Here is a 20,992-nt window from a genome sequence, read left to right as displayed (position 1 = left end):
CTTAAAGTAATATTTGGATATCTTTACTTTCACCCAATCATGACTTTTGGGTACTTTTCTCAACACCGGAATTTTACTTGTGGCAGCGCTGTGACTCAGACAACTCGTGAACAAATGCACATTCTGTACTGAGCCATTTATAACTCTGGACTTAAGTGAGAAGTAAAAGTCTTAAGGTTCATACATTTGTGCACAAGAATGTGTTATTCAAAATGGAAAAGTGAGAAAAAGACGGCCCGCTCTCCGCTACATAGTGTGGTGGGTTGCGTGAAATGTAATCCTGACTGACTGCACACTGAAATGCGGAGATCGAAAACATCCACGGGCTCAAACAACATTCTCACGGGATCGCCGTCATTTTTTGTTTCATTTGGTTTTCATGTCAACTGTCATTTCAACTCGATATCACACCAGTAGAGCCGGTTGAAGTGAAACCATAGTCTGTTGTTGGTCTGTGTGTGTGTGTGTGTGTGTGTGTGTGTGTATGTGTGTGTGTGTGTGCGTGCATGTGTGTCAATTTAGAGGCCGAGAGGTAAAAAGTTGAAAAAGTTCTCACGAGAACTTTCCTCTCGAGTGGCTCTATTCAGGAAGCTGTGGCTTTGACTTGCGTCTGCTCACATCTCCTCATCAGCACAATGCATATCGCTCTATATATATATTCCATGTGTGTGTGTGTTTGTGTGTGTGTGTGTCTATGCTTGTCAGTCAGATGTCAAGCCACGTGTCAGGTGGCCCAGAAGGAAACCCCACAGGAAGTAAGGTCAGGCCCAGGGAGGTCATGAAAAAGTCAAACCGCCTGCTATCACCAACACATTTCAGCTCTCACTACGCCCCGTCAACTGTCTGCCAACCACAGTCTACACCTAAAGCTTCCAGCTTTTCTTTGAGGAGACAGAAATCGTGCCATTGCAGCGCTTATGCAAGACAGTGTGACAGAAATGTGAAGTGAAGAGCTTAAAAAAAAAAAACAGCTTTCATGACAAATCGTGGGCCTGAGCTGCTGGCGGCATCAACGGTTCTGATTATTATTTCAGGCTCCTCAGGAGCTTCACAAACACACAGTGAGGCGTCTTGAATTAGAACGTTTTTGTAATTTAATAAAAGTTGAATCAGAGAAAATAACACAATCACAGACAGAGGTAGAAAAGATTGTTGGGTTTTCTTCTTCCGGCTCCAGCTTCACCTGAAGTATCTGTGGACAGTCTGGTCCAAAGAGAGCTGCAGGGACGGCTGCTCCACTCCACTGTGAGACACACACACACACACACACACACACACACACATTGTTAAAACACGGAACGGCCACCTTGATACAATTTTTACGTAGACGAATTGTTAAAAAAAATTATACATGTAGCTTGTAGAAAGTTGCAGAATAAAAGTAGGTCTTAAAAAAATCATTTTAAGATGTTTGTTGGGTCCATAATGGTTGTTTTGTTTATGTGGGCACACGGATTCTGTGGTGTTCATGTTTAACAGCATCAGGAACCTTGGTAGTTGCAAGTTTGTGGGAACATTAGTGTTGGCTAGCATTATAGACACGCTAACGTTTTCTAGCTAGTCTGGGAAATGCTAGCAAGCGCAACAAACTGGCAACACCTCGAGGTAAGGTGACCACATTTCTGAAATAAAATCGGGGGTCAAAATGGCATTAAAATATTCAGTAGTATTATCTATAAAATGAGAAACAGGAAAATTGTTATTTGAGTTTTTTTTTTTTTTTTATTTAACCATGCTATCAGCTCTAATAAAACTATGGTGCAGGTTTTACTTAAAGAATGAAAAGCAAAAGTATTAGTGCTGCAGTAAAGTGTTTCCTGTCAGTGTCTTTTCTAAATATCTGATGTTTCTGAATTAATATTACTCCTCAAGCAAGCAGTAAGTAGAAGAATGAATGAGACGGGTAAGCTCTGCTACCTGGTCTTTTTTCCTGCCACACAAACTATTATTTTCAGTCTGTTTTTAAGACGGCATTAAAAACGGGGACATTTCCCACACGAGGAAACCAAGAACAGGGATTCTGACATATTGCATGTTTAAAGTCACATTGACCAGCCCTAGCCTCATACTAGTACAAATCTAAAAAATAATGAAATAATGAATCAAATGACTGACACACACACACACACACACCTGAGGACATAAGTAACACAGAGGATGCAGAGCGGCTGGTGAGCGCCGGTCCTGGACTTGGAGGGCCGGACGCTGGGTATGACGGCACTGTGACTCTCCACCCAGACGTAACCTCCACCTTTGACAAGCATCCTGTACTGACCACTGACAGACTGAGTCTTCAAACACACTGCAGACAAAGAGAGAGAGAAGGAGAGAGAGAGAGCGAGGGGGGGAAATTAGATAATCACAGGTGTGTAATGTGTGTGCGTGTGTGAGTGTGTTTCACTACTTACAGTTCATATGATTTTTGTTCAGACAGCTTGTGTCCAGCGTGTGACAGAGGTCGTAGATGGAGCGGCCGAGCAGCTCCTCAGGACCGTAACCCAGCAGCGAAGTCACCCTGCAGAAACAATTTGAATTTATTTTACAAAAGAGGGCCTCGTTACAAACTAGTTTGATAGTTATTTAATCATTTTTTCAAGCAAATGTATCAAACATTTGCTGGTTCCAGCTTCTTGAAATGTGAGGATTTGCTGCTTCTCTTTGTCTTTTATGAGGAAGGATTCATCGTGAAGAGTAATCCATAATGAAAATAATCATTACTTTTAACTTTGACTTACTCAGCAGCAGACACAAAAATGTTTTTGCTGATATCAAGCAATTAAAGGGTTTTTAATTTGAAAAAAGGGAACTTTAAAAAGGAACAACACAGCAGTTCTGAATGCTTTTGTCATTTTTGTCACGCTAAATGAATAAAATCTTGCTTTCTCTTTCTGTTTCCCTTTAAGCCGCTTGAAGGAAGTTAAAATTATCACACTTCACTCTCTCACGATGTGTATATATTCTGTTAGCGTGCACATCAACAGAGCTTTGTGATGGGCACACAGAGAAATATTCGACCTCGAGACGCCGTGTTCCTCTGGGTTTTGTGCAACATTTTGTACAAATGTACCTCTGGAAACTCGAGACCTTCACTAGAACGCAAGATAAAGATCTGTGAATGATGTTTGTCTATCATAAACTGTGTCATAATAATAGTTCACACTGTCACTGAACTTCTAATGGTTTGAGTTTGCCGGCCAAACCAGCGGTGCAAACATAAGTGAAGCGCGGTTGCAGAATCACTCATCATTTCATAACGAACGGTCACACAGAGCTCCCTCGGCTCTGTCTCACACCACTTTGTTGAAGTAAAACACGAGCATCACTTCCACTTCCACAAGGAACTTCTGACTGGTTATGAAACAGTCTTGGTTAAGTGCCTCTATACGACCTACGTAAGCAAACCGGCTGGCTATTTCTCTATGATATATCACCTCCACCAAGAAGGTTATGTTTCCAACAAACTCGGATGGAGGACCAGTCTCGGCGCAGAATAGATCCCAGTAACATTCTTTTTATTTTATTTTTTTTTAAGATTTTTTCCCGGCATAGACACCTTTATTAAGCAGTAGACAGAAATATGGAAGAGAGAGGGGGATGTGACATGCAGCAAAGGACCTCCGGCCGGAATCGGCTGCATATGTGGCATGCGCTCTAACCACTCGACCGCCTTTAACACTTTCTTTAACATGAAAGTGACACCAGGCTGTCGAGTTTGATATTGGATTTGACTTGACTGAATTGAAGGGGACTCTTGGGCCTTTGGTGACGGTACGCGCTCTACTGAGTGCCGTCCTAGTTGCAGTTATTTATTTCGCCTTCCATCGGCTTATCAGATAAAGGACCCTACACGCCGGACACGTCGGGGCCGTTCAGATTAGCAAATCAGTGCAGATAAAACAAAGAAAAAGAAAGGGAAAGCCCCTCGAGCCTGTCACTGTAGTATTCATAGTATCACCCATTTAGTTTCTCTACGTCTTCGTCAGTGACATTTCCAACTATCCTACACATTCTTGAGTAGAAGCGGCTGTAATAGCGGGAGTGGTGTCAAAGAATGCTGCTTAATCATAACGATGGTTTATACATCCATAGAGAGGAAGTTCCTTTCACGCAGGAGCAGAACGTATGAGTTCGTTGGCTGTAGTCTTTGTGTTGTGTTCAAGCGCAGTTTTTCGGCTGAGAAACAGGAGACCTGAGGCGACAGAACGCTCTCTGGTGACAGTTTGGTGTGTCAGGACCTTAAGACATAAAATCTAAAACTCACCACTCTGTGTCCCACTAAAACAAAGTTTACTCTCTTTTTTTTTCACGTGCGTCATCGTTTTTCCAACGAGAGTCAACAAAAAATGAAAGTTCCTTGTCGTAGCTTTGAGGTGGAAACAGACAGCTTTTCCTCCGTAGTGTTTCCAAGACGTATTCTTGTGTTCCAAAGATGGCACGATTGCGACTGTTTCTCTCAAGAGGACCAACATAAGGGACCAAACAAGAGTTTATTCATTCATGAAGAACGGAATGGTGCCAGGCTGCAGACTAAATTGGACAGTGGAAAGTGGAAGCGAAGTTTAGAGGGAACCAGTTCAAGCGCAGATGGTGTCATTAACAGTGGTGGTTCTAGACCAGTTTTAATAGGGGGGCCAGGTTGGGGCCGGCTTTTTTGTGAGGGGGCACATACAACCCGGAAAAAGGACAAATCCCTCATTCAGACTTAGCAGTGTTTACAATTTCAGCAATTTTGATTGGGTAGTAAACTGCTGAGACACTTTATTTTTGCCTTTCCCTTCAGAACAAAATCATTGCAAGAAATCTGTCATCGTATTATTGATGCAGACTCCCTGTCAGGGGGGCCACAGGGGGGTCCAGACTCAGAGTTACGGGGGGACTGGCCCCTGTTGGCCCCCCCTAGAACCGCCCCTGGTCATTAACCCAAATATTAAGTTTAAGCCGATTCACAAGCACCGGCGAAGCACGTGTGTGTGTTTGTGTGTGTGTGTGTGTGTGTGTGTGTGCATGTGTGTGAGTCACCTCGGGTCGCAGTACGTGAACCTCATGTCCATGCTGTGCTGGCTGGTGAAGGTGTGTGTGCTGAGGAGAGTGTGTGAGAGGGGCAGAGGCTGGCAGGTGAGCAGCAGGCAGGACACCGAAGACGGGGAGATGCACACCTTCGCCCGGCCCTGACAGTGGAGAACCTAAAAACCAGAGAGAGGTGGGGTGAAGTGAATACCGTCGGACTGTGCAAGTATGCAAACGGCGTGTGTTTCTCACTCACTTTCCACGTAGCTGACTTGAGGTTGGCGCTTCTTCCTCTGTTTGTCAGAGCGCTTTTGATCCTCATCACAAAGTCTCTCTTTGCACCGCGCCAAACTTCCTCTAAAAACAAGAAAGCGCTTTAACGAACTGCATAGATAAACCTGGATTGAACTCTCATAAGAAACCACACACGCTTGCTTGATGCTCACACACACACACACGCACACACACACACGCACACACACACACACACACACACACACCTGCTGTAAGACGTAGATTACTTCTGATTTCTTCGTGGTCACAAGGATGCGTGAACTCGAAGATATTGTGTCCCATCAGCTCAGTCTGTCAGGGAACATAAAAACATAAAATACATATCTTCAAATCCTGAATCCTAATTGCTCACCTGTACATCCTGAGTGTGTGTGTGTGTGTGTGTGTGTGTGTGTACCTGTGTCAAGCCCATGTACTTGCTCACGTTGTCGGACAGGTAGATCATGTCCCCCTCAGTGGACAGGACCATCAGGAACCCCTCCAGGATCCTCAGGTACATGTCCGACTCCTCCAAGGCCTCCACCTCCTCCGCTTCCTTCTCCTCGTCACACTCTGGCCGATCCTCTCCACCTTCCTTCACCGGAGCATATTTCGCAGCGTGACCGGCCTCCGTTTTAGTCCCCGTCCTGCCTGAAACACATAAAAAAATGGAGGTGATTTTTCTTATTGATTGTGCTGCTTTTTGTCTTCTGCAAAACTGCTGTGAATAAAAAAAAACCCCACACGTGAAGCGACTCAGCTCTATTATACATTTTCAGCAAGGCTCAGTATTCATGGGAACTAAATACCAAAGGATGTGGTGCGTTTTCTATTTTGTGTTACAAACTGTGAGCGTGTGTTCCAGGTGTTATGCTGTCAAGGACTTCCTCTGTCTAACGCCGCTGTGAAACCCACCAGCCTTGTGACAATTCACTTTCGACACACGTAGCTGTATCTGTTAGAACACTTTGATACGTTGAATGAACCCGGCGACTGTCGCTGAGCGTCTAGGTTCAAACGTTCATTTGAAATATGGAGTATTTTGTGCCACAAATTCCTTCAAAGCTGGATTTATTACACAGAGACAGAAACGAGCAATATTTCGACATCCTCTGCAGACATTTTAATCTTCATAAGGTGTCGATTAGGTATTTATTGAAGAGGCATTTTGAAGAATCAGCTTTATTCAAGAATTGTTTGCATTGTTTAAAGCATAATAAGATCTGGTTTGGAATGGCACTGTGTGCATATTAATGATGCAAATGGAAATATTTCGGTTTTCAGGAAAGAGTACGGTTGCTTTTTTTAAACAATTGATTAATTATCAGATTTTAATAATCGCTTCTTAAAGCACACGTGTCAAACATTTGTCTGGTTCCAACTTCTGCAATGTGAAGATCTGCAGCTTTGCTTTGTCGGTTATGTCAGTAAATGAAGAGTCTCTGAGTGCTGAGCCGTCAGTTGAAACCAAAGACGCCATTTTAAGACGCCATTTCGTGCCCTGGGAAGTTGTGAGGAGCATTTTTTGGCTGTTTTTGACATCAGATAGAGGAAAGAATTGACAGTCAAAGCTGCAAACGACATCAAATCGGCCCTCGCACACGCCTCCGAGTTTTCACTTCTGGCGTGCAGGTTCATCACTTTTCAAGCATGTCAGGCCCTCAAATGATTTATTTGGAGACATGAAGGTAATAAGAAGAATCGGAGCAATTAGAATAGAGCCTTCTTCCCTAAATTGATATAAAATATACACAGATATCAGTGAGTGTAATTATGTATGCCCCTGAAACTCCACCGATCAGTGATGTACATCTGCAGATGTTTCGTGCCGTTGGTACCTTTGAGTATCGTGTGCGTGCGGATGTAGCTGAGGGTGAGGCGGATGACAGACGGCTTGTCCAGGTGAGCTCGGACAGACGGCTGGAGCGGCAGGAGACGAGACAAATCCCCAAACACCTCCGACTCCACCCGGCGTCTCCGCCTGGCTGCCTCGCGGCTGATCGCCCTGCAACAAAGTCAAGTGACGGTAGTGAGATTCACAAGGATTTGATCAAATATGAATGACAAAAAGTAAGTTACAGACCCGACACGTCGCTCTGTGGATACAGAAGGGAAAATGCACTACACTCTGTGACAGAAGTATAAAATTGCAGCTTAACTTCTCGTAATTACAGAGTACCACAGAAAGTACTCAACAGGTGTTTTGGTTTCCTCATCCACACGAGTCAAAGTGAGAATTACAGGACTATTTCAGGTTCTTATTATGTAAAGTTGCCTCACAGTTCTCATTTTCAGTGAAAAAAAACATTCAAATCATGATGATGTGACATTTATTGTGATATACAAACACGTTTTTTTGCGTCTGGAGAACAAGACGAGGGCATCTCTGCAACCACTCAGTGCCTCATTTTCATGCAGTTTTGTCACACTTTATCAAGAAAATGCAGTTTCTTGCACTTGGCCATGTTGCAATTTTGATAATGTTTTTGATTGACTGTGCAGCTCCACTCTAAAGCAAGCAAGTGAGTTTTGCTCACTGTGGCTGTAGCTTTGCAAATCCACAATCCGACACCTAAAACTGCTCCGGAATGTAATTTCTCCAGAACTCTGCATTAACTCTGAACGTGTCATGTCTCAGTCTGACGACACGGTGACTCTTTGACATTAAGTTTGGAGTATTTCTCAACACAAAGGGAAACACGCAACGCTTCATTTGAGCTGACGCTGAAGAGAAGAGAACTTGTTTTTATGCTTTTGGTAAGAGTTTTTTTTTACAGCTTTAACTTTTTCAAATTCTTACAAATGATTCTGAGCTCTGATGTTTCTACTTTTCCAACTTTCTGTTTAAATCTTCCACCGCTGATGGACAGAGGAAAGACAGTGAGGGCATAGTGATGTTTTATAATTAAAAACAAACAACCAAAAAGCTTTAAAGGGGCCCTATGTAGTTTTGGAGGAGAAATTCAATCTCATTAACCGTATTGATGAGGTAATAAAACAAACTCAGAAATGGTTTTTATGTCCTTAAATTAATAAGCAAGCTGTTCTCAGAGGAAAATAATCTCCCCAGAACACTGACTGAAGCTAGAAAGGTGGCAGGGTCCGCCACATATAAACGAAATAACCAAAACTACATAGTGCACCTTTTAGACAAAACCTGCTAAAGAAGTCTGCTGGAGGTCATTTATAACAATTAAGAGTTGGGAAAAGTTTGTTTCTTCTCCATTGTGGATGATTCTCAAAATGTCTCTATTGCACAAAGCAACACGCAGCTTTACCTTCTCTTCTCCTTGTCGGCTGTCATCGTGTCCCGCAGGCGGCTCTATCAGGTGTCATTGTGCATGTAGAGATGAGAGGGGTGGCGACGGCGGCGGGAGCTCACAGCCCGGCGGGGAATCTCCACGCTGCAGTTTGCACCGTCGCAGGTAGTCGAGTTAATCAGAGAGGCAATTAGTGGTGCCAAATATCAGAAGGAAAGTGGCTGAGAGGCGAGTGTCTCCTCCTCCCTCTCTCCCCCCTCTGCATGCATCACCTCTACATGAACTGTGCACGATGATAGGTCAGCATCACCCTCCCCCTCTTCCTCCCTCCCTCCACTCCAACCTCTCCTACTCACAAACTTTAAAGCATTCCACGTTAAAAACAAAACTAAAAAAGAGCAGATCTGCTGCTGCAGGAACGGAAGGCAAAGACGACACGCAGGAGTCTGGGAGTGATGTAGACAGCTCAGTGTTTTATTGGAATCAGACCAGACAGGACTAGCCTGGCTGTTGCACTACATTTTGGCACAGAGTAAGATAGATGTGACCAGGAACAGCCCTACCCCTGGGTGCACGAAGCTTCACTACACACCGACTCTACTGCACACAGAGCAAACCAGCTCGCCTTCAGATCACTGTACAGTACACGCGACAACAGTCCTTCTCTGTGTGTGTGTGTGTGTGTGTGTGTGTGTGTGTGCATGTGTGTGTGTGAGATTGAGAGTGAGAAAGAAGAGAGAGGAGGGAGGAGTCTGTGTGTGTGTGTGTGTGTGTGTGTGTGTGTGAAATAAGAGGTAATTCAGCTGCTGGTTTTCCACATTTCTTTTCACCCGGCTGTAACAGACCTATGATAGTATAGTTATAGTATAATACACAAAGGTTTCCTCCAGATACACTTTACAATAATAATAATTATTATAATAAAAAAAAGAAAGAAAGAGAGAGAGCAATAAGAAAAAGAAAAAAAAAGCCATTCTTGGAAAAAAAAAAAAGCAAAGAAGTCAGAAAAGCAGAAAGTGGTTTTTGGCTGAGTGAGACGGCTGCTGGAGGCGGGGGGGGGGGGGGGGGGGGGGGGGGGGGGGGGGGGGGGGGGGAGAAGGGGAATTGGTGCTTTGGAGGAAAAGGGGGGGGGGGGGGGGTGAAGATAAACACTGATGGTAACTATAGAAACAGAAATGCCGAAGACAAAAAGTCACACACCCACGGGGGGACGAGGGAGGGGGGAGTAAAACCACGCATTCACACGTACGAAAAATGTACATTCACGACAAAATAACGCCCACGTGCCAGCACATTCACGCCGGCAGGACAGACACGGACTCTGAGACTAGCAGATGGATGAAGTAGCTGGAAAAATCGGGCTCTTTTTTTTTTTTTTTTTTTTTTTAACTGCTACACAGGCCGCCTGTAACGCTCTCCGCTCCGCATAATTAGTTTCGATAGCCTGTAACTTGTAAAGCTCGACATTCAGTTTGTGCACACGAGACGGGAACTGTCGCATGATGAGAGCGGAACAAAAAAAATCAATCATACCACAAATAAAGAAACATTTTCCAGGAGAAAAAACAGACAAAAATAACACATGAACAAACAAAACCGTAAAATATATAGATAGTCAGGGTATTGCACAAAAGGGTATTTGGCCCTAACTGGTCCACAATAAGGACAGTAATAACACAGGTAGGGTGCTTGTCCATGCGCCACGACTCTCCTTTACTAGCAGACGATACCAACACGATACAGCCACTCAACACAGGCTATATACAGGCCTCTGCACCCAGCACCTACTGTACAGTCCACATGTGTGCTGGGGAGAGAAGCAGTGTGTGTGTGTTTGTGTGTGTGTGCTTGTCTGAGCATGTGCAGTGAGCTCGTAGGTGTGTGAGAGCGTGTTTGTGTGAGTAAAACATTTCAATGTGTGTGTGTGTGTGTGAGACAGCATGTGCAGGTGTGTATATTCATATTCATAGTCAATATTCATATTTATATTCATAATAAACCCAGGCAACAAGAACAACACAATGCAAGTAAAGAATATTCCAAAAAGTAACAACAACCAATAGCTTCAAAGTAAAGGTGTGATCGTGTGTGTGTGTGTGTGTGTGTGTGCGTGTGTGTGCGTGTGTGTGTGTAAAGGGATTTATGGTCAGCATTGTGTGCGTACGTGTGTGCCAGGTTTAGTGTTTTTGGATCAGTGTGTGTGTGTGTGTGTGTCCATATGTGTGTGTTAGGTCTGCGTCTCCTCGGGGGCGCAGTAGGAGAAGTCCTTGAACTCCTCCTGGTTGATCTGTCGGATGATGGCCTCGTCCGTGGGCGTCAACACGGGGTCCTCCTTGGTGAAGTCCTGGTCGAAGTTATTCACATCTCGCTTGGTCTTCTGCAGACACACACACAAACACACACACACACAGAGGACGTCAGAGGAAGACGCTCTAAAGTCTCATGCTGTGAAAAAGTGATATGACAGCGACACCTTCTGACCACTGACACTTACTTCTTCTTCTGTGAAAACACACCTGATGATGTTTTTTTACCGCATGTGTCTGCAAGAGCAGCTCCCCAAAAGTATTTAATCATAAATCTTTATTTATTTTGAACACACTACGACGAGTTTTTAACTGGTTATGAAACGGCTTCAATTCAATACTGGTGCCTCTACATGAGCAAAAGACAATCAGTGAGAAGGTTGGCTATTTCTCTTTAATTATTATAGTTAAGAATTTTTTTTTTTCAGGGCCACCACTGATCCAAATTTTAGCAATCAACAAGACCGATAACAGAAATTTGGAACGATACACATTTACAAACGAAAATGTAAATCTTGGCGTCAAAATTTCAGATAATTAGTGATGGAATGTAACGACAACCAAAGAGTACTTAAGAAGAGTTTTAAGGTACTTTACTTAAGCATTTACATTTTCTGCTGCTTCATACTTCCACTCCACTGGATACTCTACAGATTCGGATTATTCAGTGTTGATAGGCTATCACTGATGAAGTGTAACCAATCAGACAGACACAAAAACACAGATACTGAAAATCAGAAAAATGTCAAATAGCGGCCACGATAATCTTCCTGGCTTATAATCAGTCCATCCATGATGACAGTTATTCTTAATGCCTGTCATCAGGTAGGATTCTGATTTATCAGTGTCAGACGCTTCATAAAAGTAAAACTACATTTTTTTAGTGGAGTACAGCAGATGAAGTGAGGAGTCTGGTGGTACGGCACAGCCAAGTTCACCTTGTTTCACCATCGTCATCTTTCACGTCGTCATCATCAAAAATCTATTTGTTTTTAATATATTTTTGAGGGACTGTTCTAAATTGTCAGTGGCTCGTTTGCATTTCCCTTCAAAAGTGTTGTCCCGCCTGTTCCCACCACAACATGACCTCATCTTACTGTAAGCTGCAGACTTGTGTGTTCTTGCAGCAGCACAGTAACTTTTGCATGTGTTGAGAATAAAGATCTGAACATTCTGCATCCTTAAACCTTTTTTGTAAATATAAGAAAATATGTCTAAACATGAAAGGGTGTAAAACATCAGTGTGTGTGTGTCTCTTACAATTCGGGGTTTAAAGGGTGGTTTGACCTTCCTCTGCTCCAGCAGCACCCAGTCGATCTCTCTGAAGAAGGCATGGGTCTTGATGGCCTCCTCGCAGCCCGCGTTCACCACACAGCCCAGACGCTTGGCCGGGTTCTTGGTCATAAACTACACGCAAACACACACACACACACATAATACACACAATTAATTTCAAACTGCATCATCTGGAAAAAAAAAATAAAAAACGTCCCTTTTTAGACACTTAGCTGCGGTTTCATCCATAAAGTGACGAGGACAGAAGCAGGACGAGGGGCTGAGCAGAGAGCATTTGAGTGCTAATAATAGAGCGGAGGCATTAATGGCTCTGCGGACGGTACAAACAGGTCAGCAGAGTGCTGGTGTTATTTACCGTCACTGAAAGCTGCGTCTCTTTTGTTCTGTCATCTGTTGAGCACTGTGAGAGCACTTTGCGATCCGCTGTGGTTTTATGATCATATTGTTATGACTCCGACCTCTTTGGCCGACATTATTTTATTCTTGTCAGTATCACAGCACGGTGAATCGAAACACCTCTGTGTTAAGTGCACTCGAGTTGATCGTGTGTAGCTCTGAGGACAGCAAAACATGAATGACAGTGTGCGAACACGGGACAAATATCGAGAGAAAGACTTGTGCATGAAGGGAAAACGTTTCGAATTGCGGGCATTCATTTCATAGCGCAGCAGACTGATTTGTGGGTCAACAAACCTCTAGTGTTTAAGGCACAGTATGTAATTTATACCACAAGGGGTCTCTCAATCAAAACAATAACAAACGACAGAGTTTGAATCAGTAGCGTGGGATCATGGGAGTTGCTGTCTTCGTCGCTCAACAGAACAAGCCGCGTATGGCAGTGAACAATCGTGCTCCGTCAGTGAGTGAGCGAGCAGCACAAACAACAGTAAACAGTTCCTACACACTCAAAGTGTTGGCAGATGCTGATAGCTGACAGTCATCGACGACCGAGCAAAAGGTAGCGTGGCCCTTCAAGATGTTTGTTGCTGCTCAGTGCACATACGTTTCGTCTACATGTTCCGTTTATTAGTCATAAGTTGTTATGCTTGGTGTGTTTCATGCAACTGTATCATTAATATTTGTGTTAGTTATTAGCTTAGCTTTCTCAGTTACCATCAGGATGTTACCATTAGCCAAATGTATTTAATTAAATTATTCTAAAATTAAACTATTCTTCGATCTGCCAAGGACGCCTTCAACCACCAACAAGGATCACTGTTAAAGAGGAGGAGATGCACTCTGGAAGAGAACTTCATGCCTCTAATAATCAGATAAAGAGAATGTAGAAAGAGGCACGTACCGCTCTGAGGATGGAAACAGCCTCTTTGCTGAGCCACACAGGATAGAGGACGTCGTCGTGGAGGATCGACTCGAACAAGTCGTCTTCGTTATCCGCTTCAAACGGAGGCTGCCCGGCCATCATTTCATACATCAGCACCCCCAGGGCCCACCAGTCCACTGAGGCGCCGTACTCCAGCTCCTGCAGGATCTGATTCAACATCACCTGTGTTAAATACTGCAACACATGTCCGCTGTTGCAACAGACTGGATCAGACTACCTGTCCACCGTTCACTGATGACCAACAAGTAGGAGATATGTCACCTCTTTTGCTCACAATTAATTGTAAGCAATAATAATTTGTGAAATGTTCTGTTGACTGAAAGCTGCACTTGAGCAAACCGACAGCCAACTAGCTTGTACATTTTGTGCCTGCGTGCCGGGAAATAACTCTCCACACCACCAGGTGGCAGCAGTCTGCAGTCGTCATTCGAAAAGGGAAACAGGGAGACTCAGGACTGCAGATATATAAATGTTGTTATGATAAAGCAGCAGTTTGTTTCTTATCAAGATAAAAATGTTATGGCACTGACAAAGACGCCGAAGCAAAAAACACGGGGAAAACCTCGCTAGATGGGTGCTGGAGTTCAGCTCACCTCGGGGGCGATGTAGTCGGGCGTGCCGCAGAAGGTCGTGGTGGTCACTCCGTTCATGATGCCTTCTTTGCACATGCCAAAGTCTGCCAGCTTACAGTGTCCCTCTGCATCCAGCAGGATGTTATCCAGCTTCAGATCCCTGACAGAGAAAGACACAGAGAGAGGGAGGATCAGCACCATCTGTGGTTCCGTACCAGCAGGTCTCACTGGGAGAAGTCAGCGTGAAATGAGTTCTTCAGATAATTGAACAAATGCTCTGGATTTTTTAATCAGGACACACTGTGAATATTATGAAGAAATCTACTTGAGGGCGTCCTTGGTTAAAAAAAACACAAAAATGTGTTGGCGTCATTTACCTGTAGATGACCCCGTTACGGTGCAGGAACATGAGGGCAGAGGTGACTTCGGCGGCGTAGAAACGAGAGCGAGGCTCATCAAACTTCCTGGATCGCTGAATCTGGAACATCAGGTCTCCACCGTTCACATATTCCATTACAAAAAACAAACGGTCCTGCAGAGAGAGAGAGAGAGAGAGAGAGAGAGAGGAAGTGAGGGTGAGGCATGAAACGGAGAAAGCAGCGATGAATCATCAAATCTGCGTGCCGTCTGGTGGTCGTACTCGTGTCTGGAAGCAGCAGTAGAGCTGGGTGAGGTAGGGGTGTCGGCGGGCGAGGGCCAGGATGCGCTTCTCCGTCATGGTGCAGTCCACGTCGTCGTCCTGCAGGATCACGTCCTTCTTCAGCACTTTGACTGCGTAAACCTCCTCCGTCCCCTTCAGCTCCGCCAGCATCACCTGGAGATAAAAGACGAAGGAGTTAAAACAGGTCAAACATGAGATTTCTCGCTCATCTCGTTCACTGCCAAGGACAAGTGAAATTCGATGTGTAGAACCAGCTGCTTATACACAACATAATTCACATCTATTCTGAGCCTGATATTTCCTGATAATAATAATTTGGAACAGGCTGTTAAACGAACGAAAAAAAACTGTTTCAATTATGAAAAACAACAAACAAACAAACATCCCCCTCAAACGCCTCCTCTGTGTTGTCGCACCTTGCCGAAGCTGCCTTTGCCGAGGACCTTGATAAAGTTGAAGTCCTTGAGGGTCCTCCTCTGGATTTGTCCGTTCTCCCTGCCTGCCGACGAGGAGGACGTGGAGGAAGAGGAGGTGGTGGAGGAGGAGGAAGAAGAAGAGGAAGAGGACGAGTGCTGGGGTCCCTGCTGGTCGAGTGACAGCGCGTCCTGCAGGCGATCCAGCCCTGCCAAGTCTGTGGGTGTCGACGGAGAAAAGCAGATCAGACATCAGCGAAAACAGGCCGACTGTCTTTTTTCCTGTCAAGATTATGTTGCTCACTATTTATTACTGATCACTTTTTGCTAAACTTTCAAATACGATGATCACATCCTCTGTTAAACCCAGGGATGACTCAGTTACAGCATCCCTGGTAAAATAGCAGCATTATCGTCCTCGTTTGAACAAAAGTGGGACTCCTTCCACAAAGAAGAAAGTTAACTTCTAATTCTCGGCTCGCAAAGTGTGAGAGGACGATGACTAACTGAGACAACCAAATGGTGGTGGTGGGCGGAGGGGGATAATTCTTAGATAATTCAAGTTTAGTGTTATATCTACAGCAACAATAACAGATTTAACTGCTTATTTTTAAGATAATATTGTTAGTGTAGCTGAAATAATGCCTCTCACTGGTAGAATTAACACATTCAAACCACATGCTGCGGAAACCAATCTCCAAGAGTTTTGACATCTCCGCCTGTTTGTGTCAAATCTTGTGTGTTTCTGAAGGACGCGTGTGTGTGTGTGTGTGTGTGTGTGTGTGTGTGTGTGTGTGTGTGTTGAGTGTTACCCTGCTGTGAGGGGGAGGTGGGGACAGCTGGCTGGCTGAAGCTGTTGTCCTCAGTCGTGGAGAGCTCAGGAGGAGACTGGGGAGGGTCCTGCCCTGGAGTCAACTGAGAGAGAGAGACAACATGACCGCTCCGTTCTGTTCCTTATCTTTCCTTCCATTCACTTTCTTAATAAGTACAGTAAAGAAAAGGATCCTTTACTGTATTTTCATTTTCCTGTCCTGTCCTTTTCTTTCCTTTCTTTTACTGCCCCTTCCTTTCCTTCCCTTTCCTTTCCCTTCTTTTCCTTTACTGTCCTTTCCTTCACTGTCTTTTTATTTTCCTGTCCTGTCCTTTTCTTTTTCTTTACTGTCTTTTCTTTTACTGTTGTTTAATTTCCTTTCCTTTCCCTTCTTTTCCTTAACTGTCTTTTTATTTCCTGTCCTTTCCTTTCCTTTCTTTTACTGTCCTTTGCTTGTTGGTCTTTTCGTTTCCTTCCCCTTCCTTCCACTATGACTTACACAATTCATTTATACAAATCTTAAGTTACTGTCTTTTCATTTTCCTGTCCTTTCCTTCCCTTTCCTTCTCCTTCTTTTCCTTTACTGTCTTTTCATTTTCCTGTCCAGTCCTTTCCTTTCCTTTCTTTTCTTTTTCTTTACTGTCTTTTCTTTTCTTTTTGTTTAATTTCCTTTCCTTTCCTTAACTGTCCTTTTATTTCCTGTCCCTTCCTTTCCTTTACTGTCCTTTGCTTTGCTGTTCTTTGCTTATTGGTCTTTTCGTTTCCTTCCCCTTCCTTCCACTCTGACTTACAATTCATTACATTTGTACAAACCTTGAGTTGTCTCTATAATCTTGGACATGTTGAGCTTTATGAAGGGGACACACATTGTGCGTGAGCTGCTCGAAGCAGAACGTCTTGCTTTTCATTTCGGCGTTACATTTGGTGCCACTTCTGTCTTATTATTTCAACACTTTCACGTCACACTGTCTCAAAGTATTATTTCCATCTGTTGTAACAAATTAACTTTTCTAATGTTCACAAGAAAGTACAGAAAAACAAGGGGCAGGTCCCAGCGTCTAGACAGGAGTCTCTCAGGGATAACATTAGAATCTCAGTGATGACATTCAATACATCCTAAAATTAAACCATCTGTAAAAGTCATGAAAACAAAAATCTAATAGCAATCTTTAAAAAAAGGCACACCCAAAACTGAACTGTGTCCTTGACGTCCTTCATGTTGTTAAATGTAAAACTTATTAATGGAAATATCTTTATTTGTGTGGGAGTAAATGTGCGGAGTCACAGTGACAGTCGTTACCTTCCTCCTGCGCTGTGCGGTGTTGGAGATCTTATCAGGTGTGACTCCCAGGTCAGACAGGACCTTAGCGATTCCTCGGGCGTCCACACCACAGTTAGGAGCTACATTGGTCTCACACCGTCTGTGCACATTCATCTTACACACTGCGCGACAACAAAAATGAAAATGAAGTTTTTTAATGTTTCCGAGTTAATAAAGACATCAAACTGTGCTGGAGGACCCGAAGGTCACAGGTGTGATCAAGAGCAAACAGGTGATGATCAGTAGACTGCGGAATGTAAAACCACACCTGCCTGCTCATTTTACTGCCCAGCTAAGTCATGAAAAAGGTACAAAATCCTCTAAAAACTATATATTCCAGACACTAGAACGCAGGTTTGGTGTCTTTCTGATGAGTGAAACCTCAAAAATACACACTGAATCAGAGAATGTTCTATATTTTTCACTATTCAATGATTAATCGATTGTCAAACCCCGTAATAAATTATAAACAATGTTCACCTACACCTACTGACAGATATTCACCAGATACAACTGGCAGATATTTCATTAAAAAATTACAAGAAATGTATCAAGTTTTCAAATTAAAATGTTTAAAAATCTTCTTTCCTCCATCTGCTTCCAAAAGGAATCTTAGGGGACCTTTAACAGGCCTAAAAATGTAAATATTATATTTAAAATTAATTAAAAAACTAAGAAGACCATCAATTCCTCACATGTGAGAAGCTGCACGTTCTAAAAATCATCATAAATATGACATTTTGTTTTACTAAATGATTAATCAATTGTCAAAATCAATAATTAATTATGGATTCTAACTATCAACTATAATGAAAAATATAATTTTTCATTTGTGCTTTTATAAAATTAATTACCACGTACTTCAACATTTGTCAAAATATTTGCACATATTGGTTTGTCACCTCTAATTACACTCCATGTTATTTGTCATTACGACACCATGAATTCCCGACTGCGCTTGAACTCACCTTTGCACTGCAGGCCCTGCCTCATGAGGCCCCACAGCAGGGAGCCACAGTGGTCACAGAAGGTGGGAACCTTGTAGTTGTGGATACTGAACTTATGGGGCATGTTAACACTGAACCGCTGGGAACCCACCTACAGAGGGAGACACACACACACACACACACACACACACACAGAATGTTACAAAGAGGTCACTGTGGCATTATCGGAGGAATAATGCATGCGGCTCAAGTGTGAGTACACCGTGTACACGTTACCTTAAGTAACAGATTTATTCACGACAGGCCTGAATGGCGAGCGCCTCTTTCCATATTCATGATTCACTGTGTGTGTGTGTGTTCATTTGTTACACACAGTTTATTGTTTCAGTATGCGTACCTCCTCAGGTGTGTCCTCCTGCTTCTTCATCCCGGCACACTTGGTGATGATGAGCTCATGGCAGCGCTTGTGGACGACACACGTGCACACTGGAAGCATCGACATCAAGCGTTCAAAGCATTAGAAACTGTCAGTCTGACCACAAGAATTTGAATAGAGGAGGTACGGCAGACACATGATGTTTTTATCAATGTCATCATCAGATTAGATCGACGGCGAAGAATCAAAGTTATAACATCCTAAAAATAAATATTGTGTTCTGCAGTGATTCTGATGAAAAACTTGAGTGATGCATCGATGCGCTGATTCAGTATCTGTGCTGATACTGTCTTATTAAAGGGTACCGGTCAAATGTGACTGACCCACAATGCAATTTTCCAAACGTTCTCAAACAGTATAAATTAAATCAGAGGTTAAGCTAGGAGAGAAAAACAGTGCCGATACAAAACTGACACTCAGCAGATCAGCTAAATGTTTAATATTTTTGCCTTATGACATAGATTATAACTATTACAGAGGTATGACAACCCACTCACAAGACAAAACATAAATATTGGATGATTCCGCAAAACTCTGGATCGCTTTCAGTGTTTTCAAATTCGTTATTTCTACAATAGCTAGCAAGGTCAGCAGCAGTGAAGGCAGTTAAAGGGTAACGCCTCAATTTTACACATTAGAGTGTGTTTACAGGTTTTTGGGGAGTTCTACTGCATGTGTGGAAAAAAGCTTTTTGTGGCTCCAGATGAAGCTGCATGTCATCTGATAAATTGCATTCAGTGTCACAAGTTGCATTGTGGGTATTGTAGGCAGTGTGCATTGCACTCACAGACAAATGATGAAAATCGATACAGCTGCATTCGAGATATCACTTTTTTATTTCACTTATTCTTCTCCCTTTTCAAATCCTGTTGCCCAGATTACCCACAATGCAACTTGGCCTGTGGTATCATATAAATAGCTGTATACATGTTTCTGTAATTTGTGTAGCATGGAGGAGTTTATGAACTTCATCATGCAACTCTGTTTTGTTATGGCGACAGGCTTGTATGTATTGTTTTCACAAGTGTTTGATACCATATTTGAGGGCTCATTGTGAAAAATATGTGTTAATTATGCTTCATGATATAAGTCTCAGCATTGACCCCACATAATCCAGTTTTGGGCGGATCTGGTGCCAGCAAAAATGTCTAAAACAAGCGGGGACAGAGGCAACAACACGCGTTCACAGGTCGATTGGTAGAATGTGAAAGTATCAGGGTTTGATATGAAAGGAGCATCCTCGAAAGGCTCGGGGCGGGGTCCACCACTTTGTGAAAATTGTGAGTTGCGCATCCTCATTTTGCAGAATCATCCAACGTGACTGTAACTCCTTGTGAGCAGATCAGTAGCACTTTGACTTCCAGCTCTGAAACAACGCTCAGGAGCGGTTTTTAAACGGTGGCTTGCGACCAAATCACAGCTGTCATTCAGCAGCATGTAATCCATCTTGTGTTCTCACTGTTAAATATTACATGACGTGCGACGTTACTTGAGAAACTGGAGCCGGTCATAGAAAAGTACTCACCCTGACACTGGTATCCCTGCTTGCCCAGCACGCCCCTATCAGATCACACAGACACAGTGGAGTCAGCATTTCAGTCAGGTTGGCTTAAGGAAACGTTAACGACAGGTTAATTCTGTTGTATGTGTGTGTTGCCTACCAGATAAAATCTCTGCAATGTGAGCAGTAGGTCGGTTGTCTCAGGTAGGTGGCCATGAACTTGTGTCCGTTGACTTGGTGGACGCGTCGTCGGACGGCGCCCTGTCTCCGGCGAGGGCCGATCCTCTCCCGGAACACCCGCTCCTCATTCTCGTTGGTCCCCGAGGCTGTCGAGGGAACAAACACAAATGCATCAACAAGATCTGCAGAGGGACATTTTCATAACTTTTGTGTGTTTTATGAGTCAGTTCTAGATGAGTATTCACGCGGATGTTTTCTTACGCACATCGATTTTACTTCCTGAGACTGTTTGTACAAATAAAGATCATTTGCATCACGCTGCTCGAGATGTTTAATCATTCAACGGCCTCTCAGCTTCCCTCCCTCCCTCCCTCCCTCCCGCTTCCTCGCAAACACCCCACACCTACCAGAGGCCTATGCATGCGTACGTGCGCGTGCTATTTATACTTCCATGTGTGGGCACTAAAACGAAGGACAGCATATTAAAATACTCCTCCTCAGTGAGCGCCATCCAACCAGCCGTTCCCTTCCTCTCCGCATCTCCCCGGAAACATAAATGCTTTCCGAGGGTAACCTTAAGACAAGAGAACCACCTCCACTCTCACTCCCACACACACTCCATCTCTCCGCGCTCCTGTCCTAGTTTCACTCTCCCTCCATCCCTCT

General features: G+C 43.6%; 2 protein-coding genes and 1 long non-coding RNA gene across 3 annotated transcripts in view; 1 reads left to right on the top strand and 2 right to left on the bottom strand.

The window, feature by feature from the left end:
- LOC115571843 (uncharacterized) overlaps positions 1-20,992 on the top strand; it is a 31,285-nt gene that overhangs the window by 8,256 nt on the left and 2,037 nt on the right. The window lies entirely within an intron of this gene.
- epas1a (endothelial PAS domain protein 1a) lies at positions 1,072-8,850 on the bottom strand. The gene is made up of 9 exons (XM_030401480.1): positions 8,559-8,850; positions 7,119-7,285; positions 5,699-5,931; positions 5,508-5,592; positions 5,264-5,364; positions 5,020-5,183; positions 2,409-2,515; positions 2,134-2,302; positions 1,072-1,243 (listed from the first exon to the last, which is right to left on the bottom strand). The coding sequence occupies exons 1-9, from the start codon at positions 8,582-8,584 to the stop codon at positions 1,180-1,182; spliced, it is 1,116 nt and encodes a 371-aa protein (XP_030257340.1). The 5' UTR covers positions 8,585-8,850; the 3' UTR covers positions 1,072-1,179.
- prkcea (protein kinase C, epsilon a) overlaps positions 9,891-20,992 on the bottom strand; it is a 34,954-nt gene continuing 23,852 nt past the window's right edge. Inside the window, exons 3-15 of the mRNA XM_030401478.1 lie at positions 20,307-20,472; positions 20,171-20,205; positions 18,607-18,695; positions 18,231-18,360; positions 17,242-17,384; positions 15,943-16,045; positions 15,134-15,348; positions 14,697-14,870; positions 14,434-14,588; positions 14,078-14,216; positions 13,443-13,631; positions 12,107-12,253; positions 9,891-10,917 (exon numbers count right to left, since the gene is read on the bottom strand). Of these exons, the coding sequence (XP_030257338.1) occupies positions 10,768-10,917; positions 12,107-12,253; positions 13,443-13,631; positions 14,078-14,216; positions 14,434-14,588; positions 14,697-14,870; positions 15,134-15,348; positions 15,943-16,045; positions 17,242-17,384; positions 18,231-18,360; positions 18,607-18,695; positions 20,171-20,205; positions 20,307-20,472 (1,835 nt within the window). The 3' untranslated portion in view covers positions 9,891-10,767. The remainder of the gene's footprint in view (positions 10,918-12,106; positions 12,254-13,442; positions 13,632-14,077; positions 14,217-14,433; positions 14,589-14,696; positions 14,871-15,133; positions 15,349-15,942; positions 16,046-17,241; positions 17,385-18,230; positions 18,361-18,606; positions 18,696-20,170; positions 20,206-20,306; positions 20,473-20,992) is intronic.

The sequence above is a fragment of the Sparus aurata genome, chromosome 20 (genome assembly GCF_900880675.1).
Source record: "Sparus aurata chromosome 20, fSpaAur1.1, whole genome shotgun sequence".
Lineage (NCBI taxonomy): Eukaryota > Metazoa > Chordata > Actinopteri > Spariformes > Sparidae > Sparus > Sparus aurata.
The sequence above is the reverse complement of the archived record's forward strand: the minus strand, read 5'-3'. Positions and strand labels throughout refer to the sequence as shown.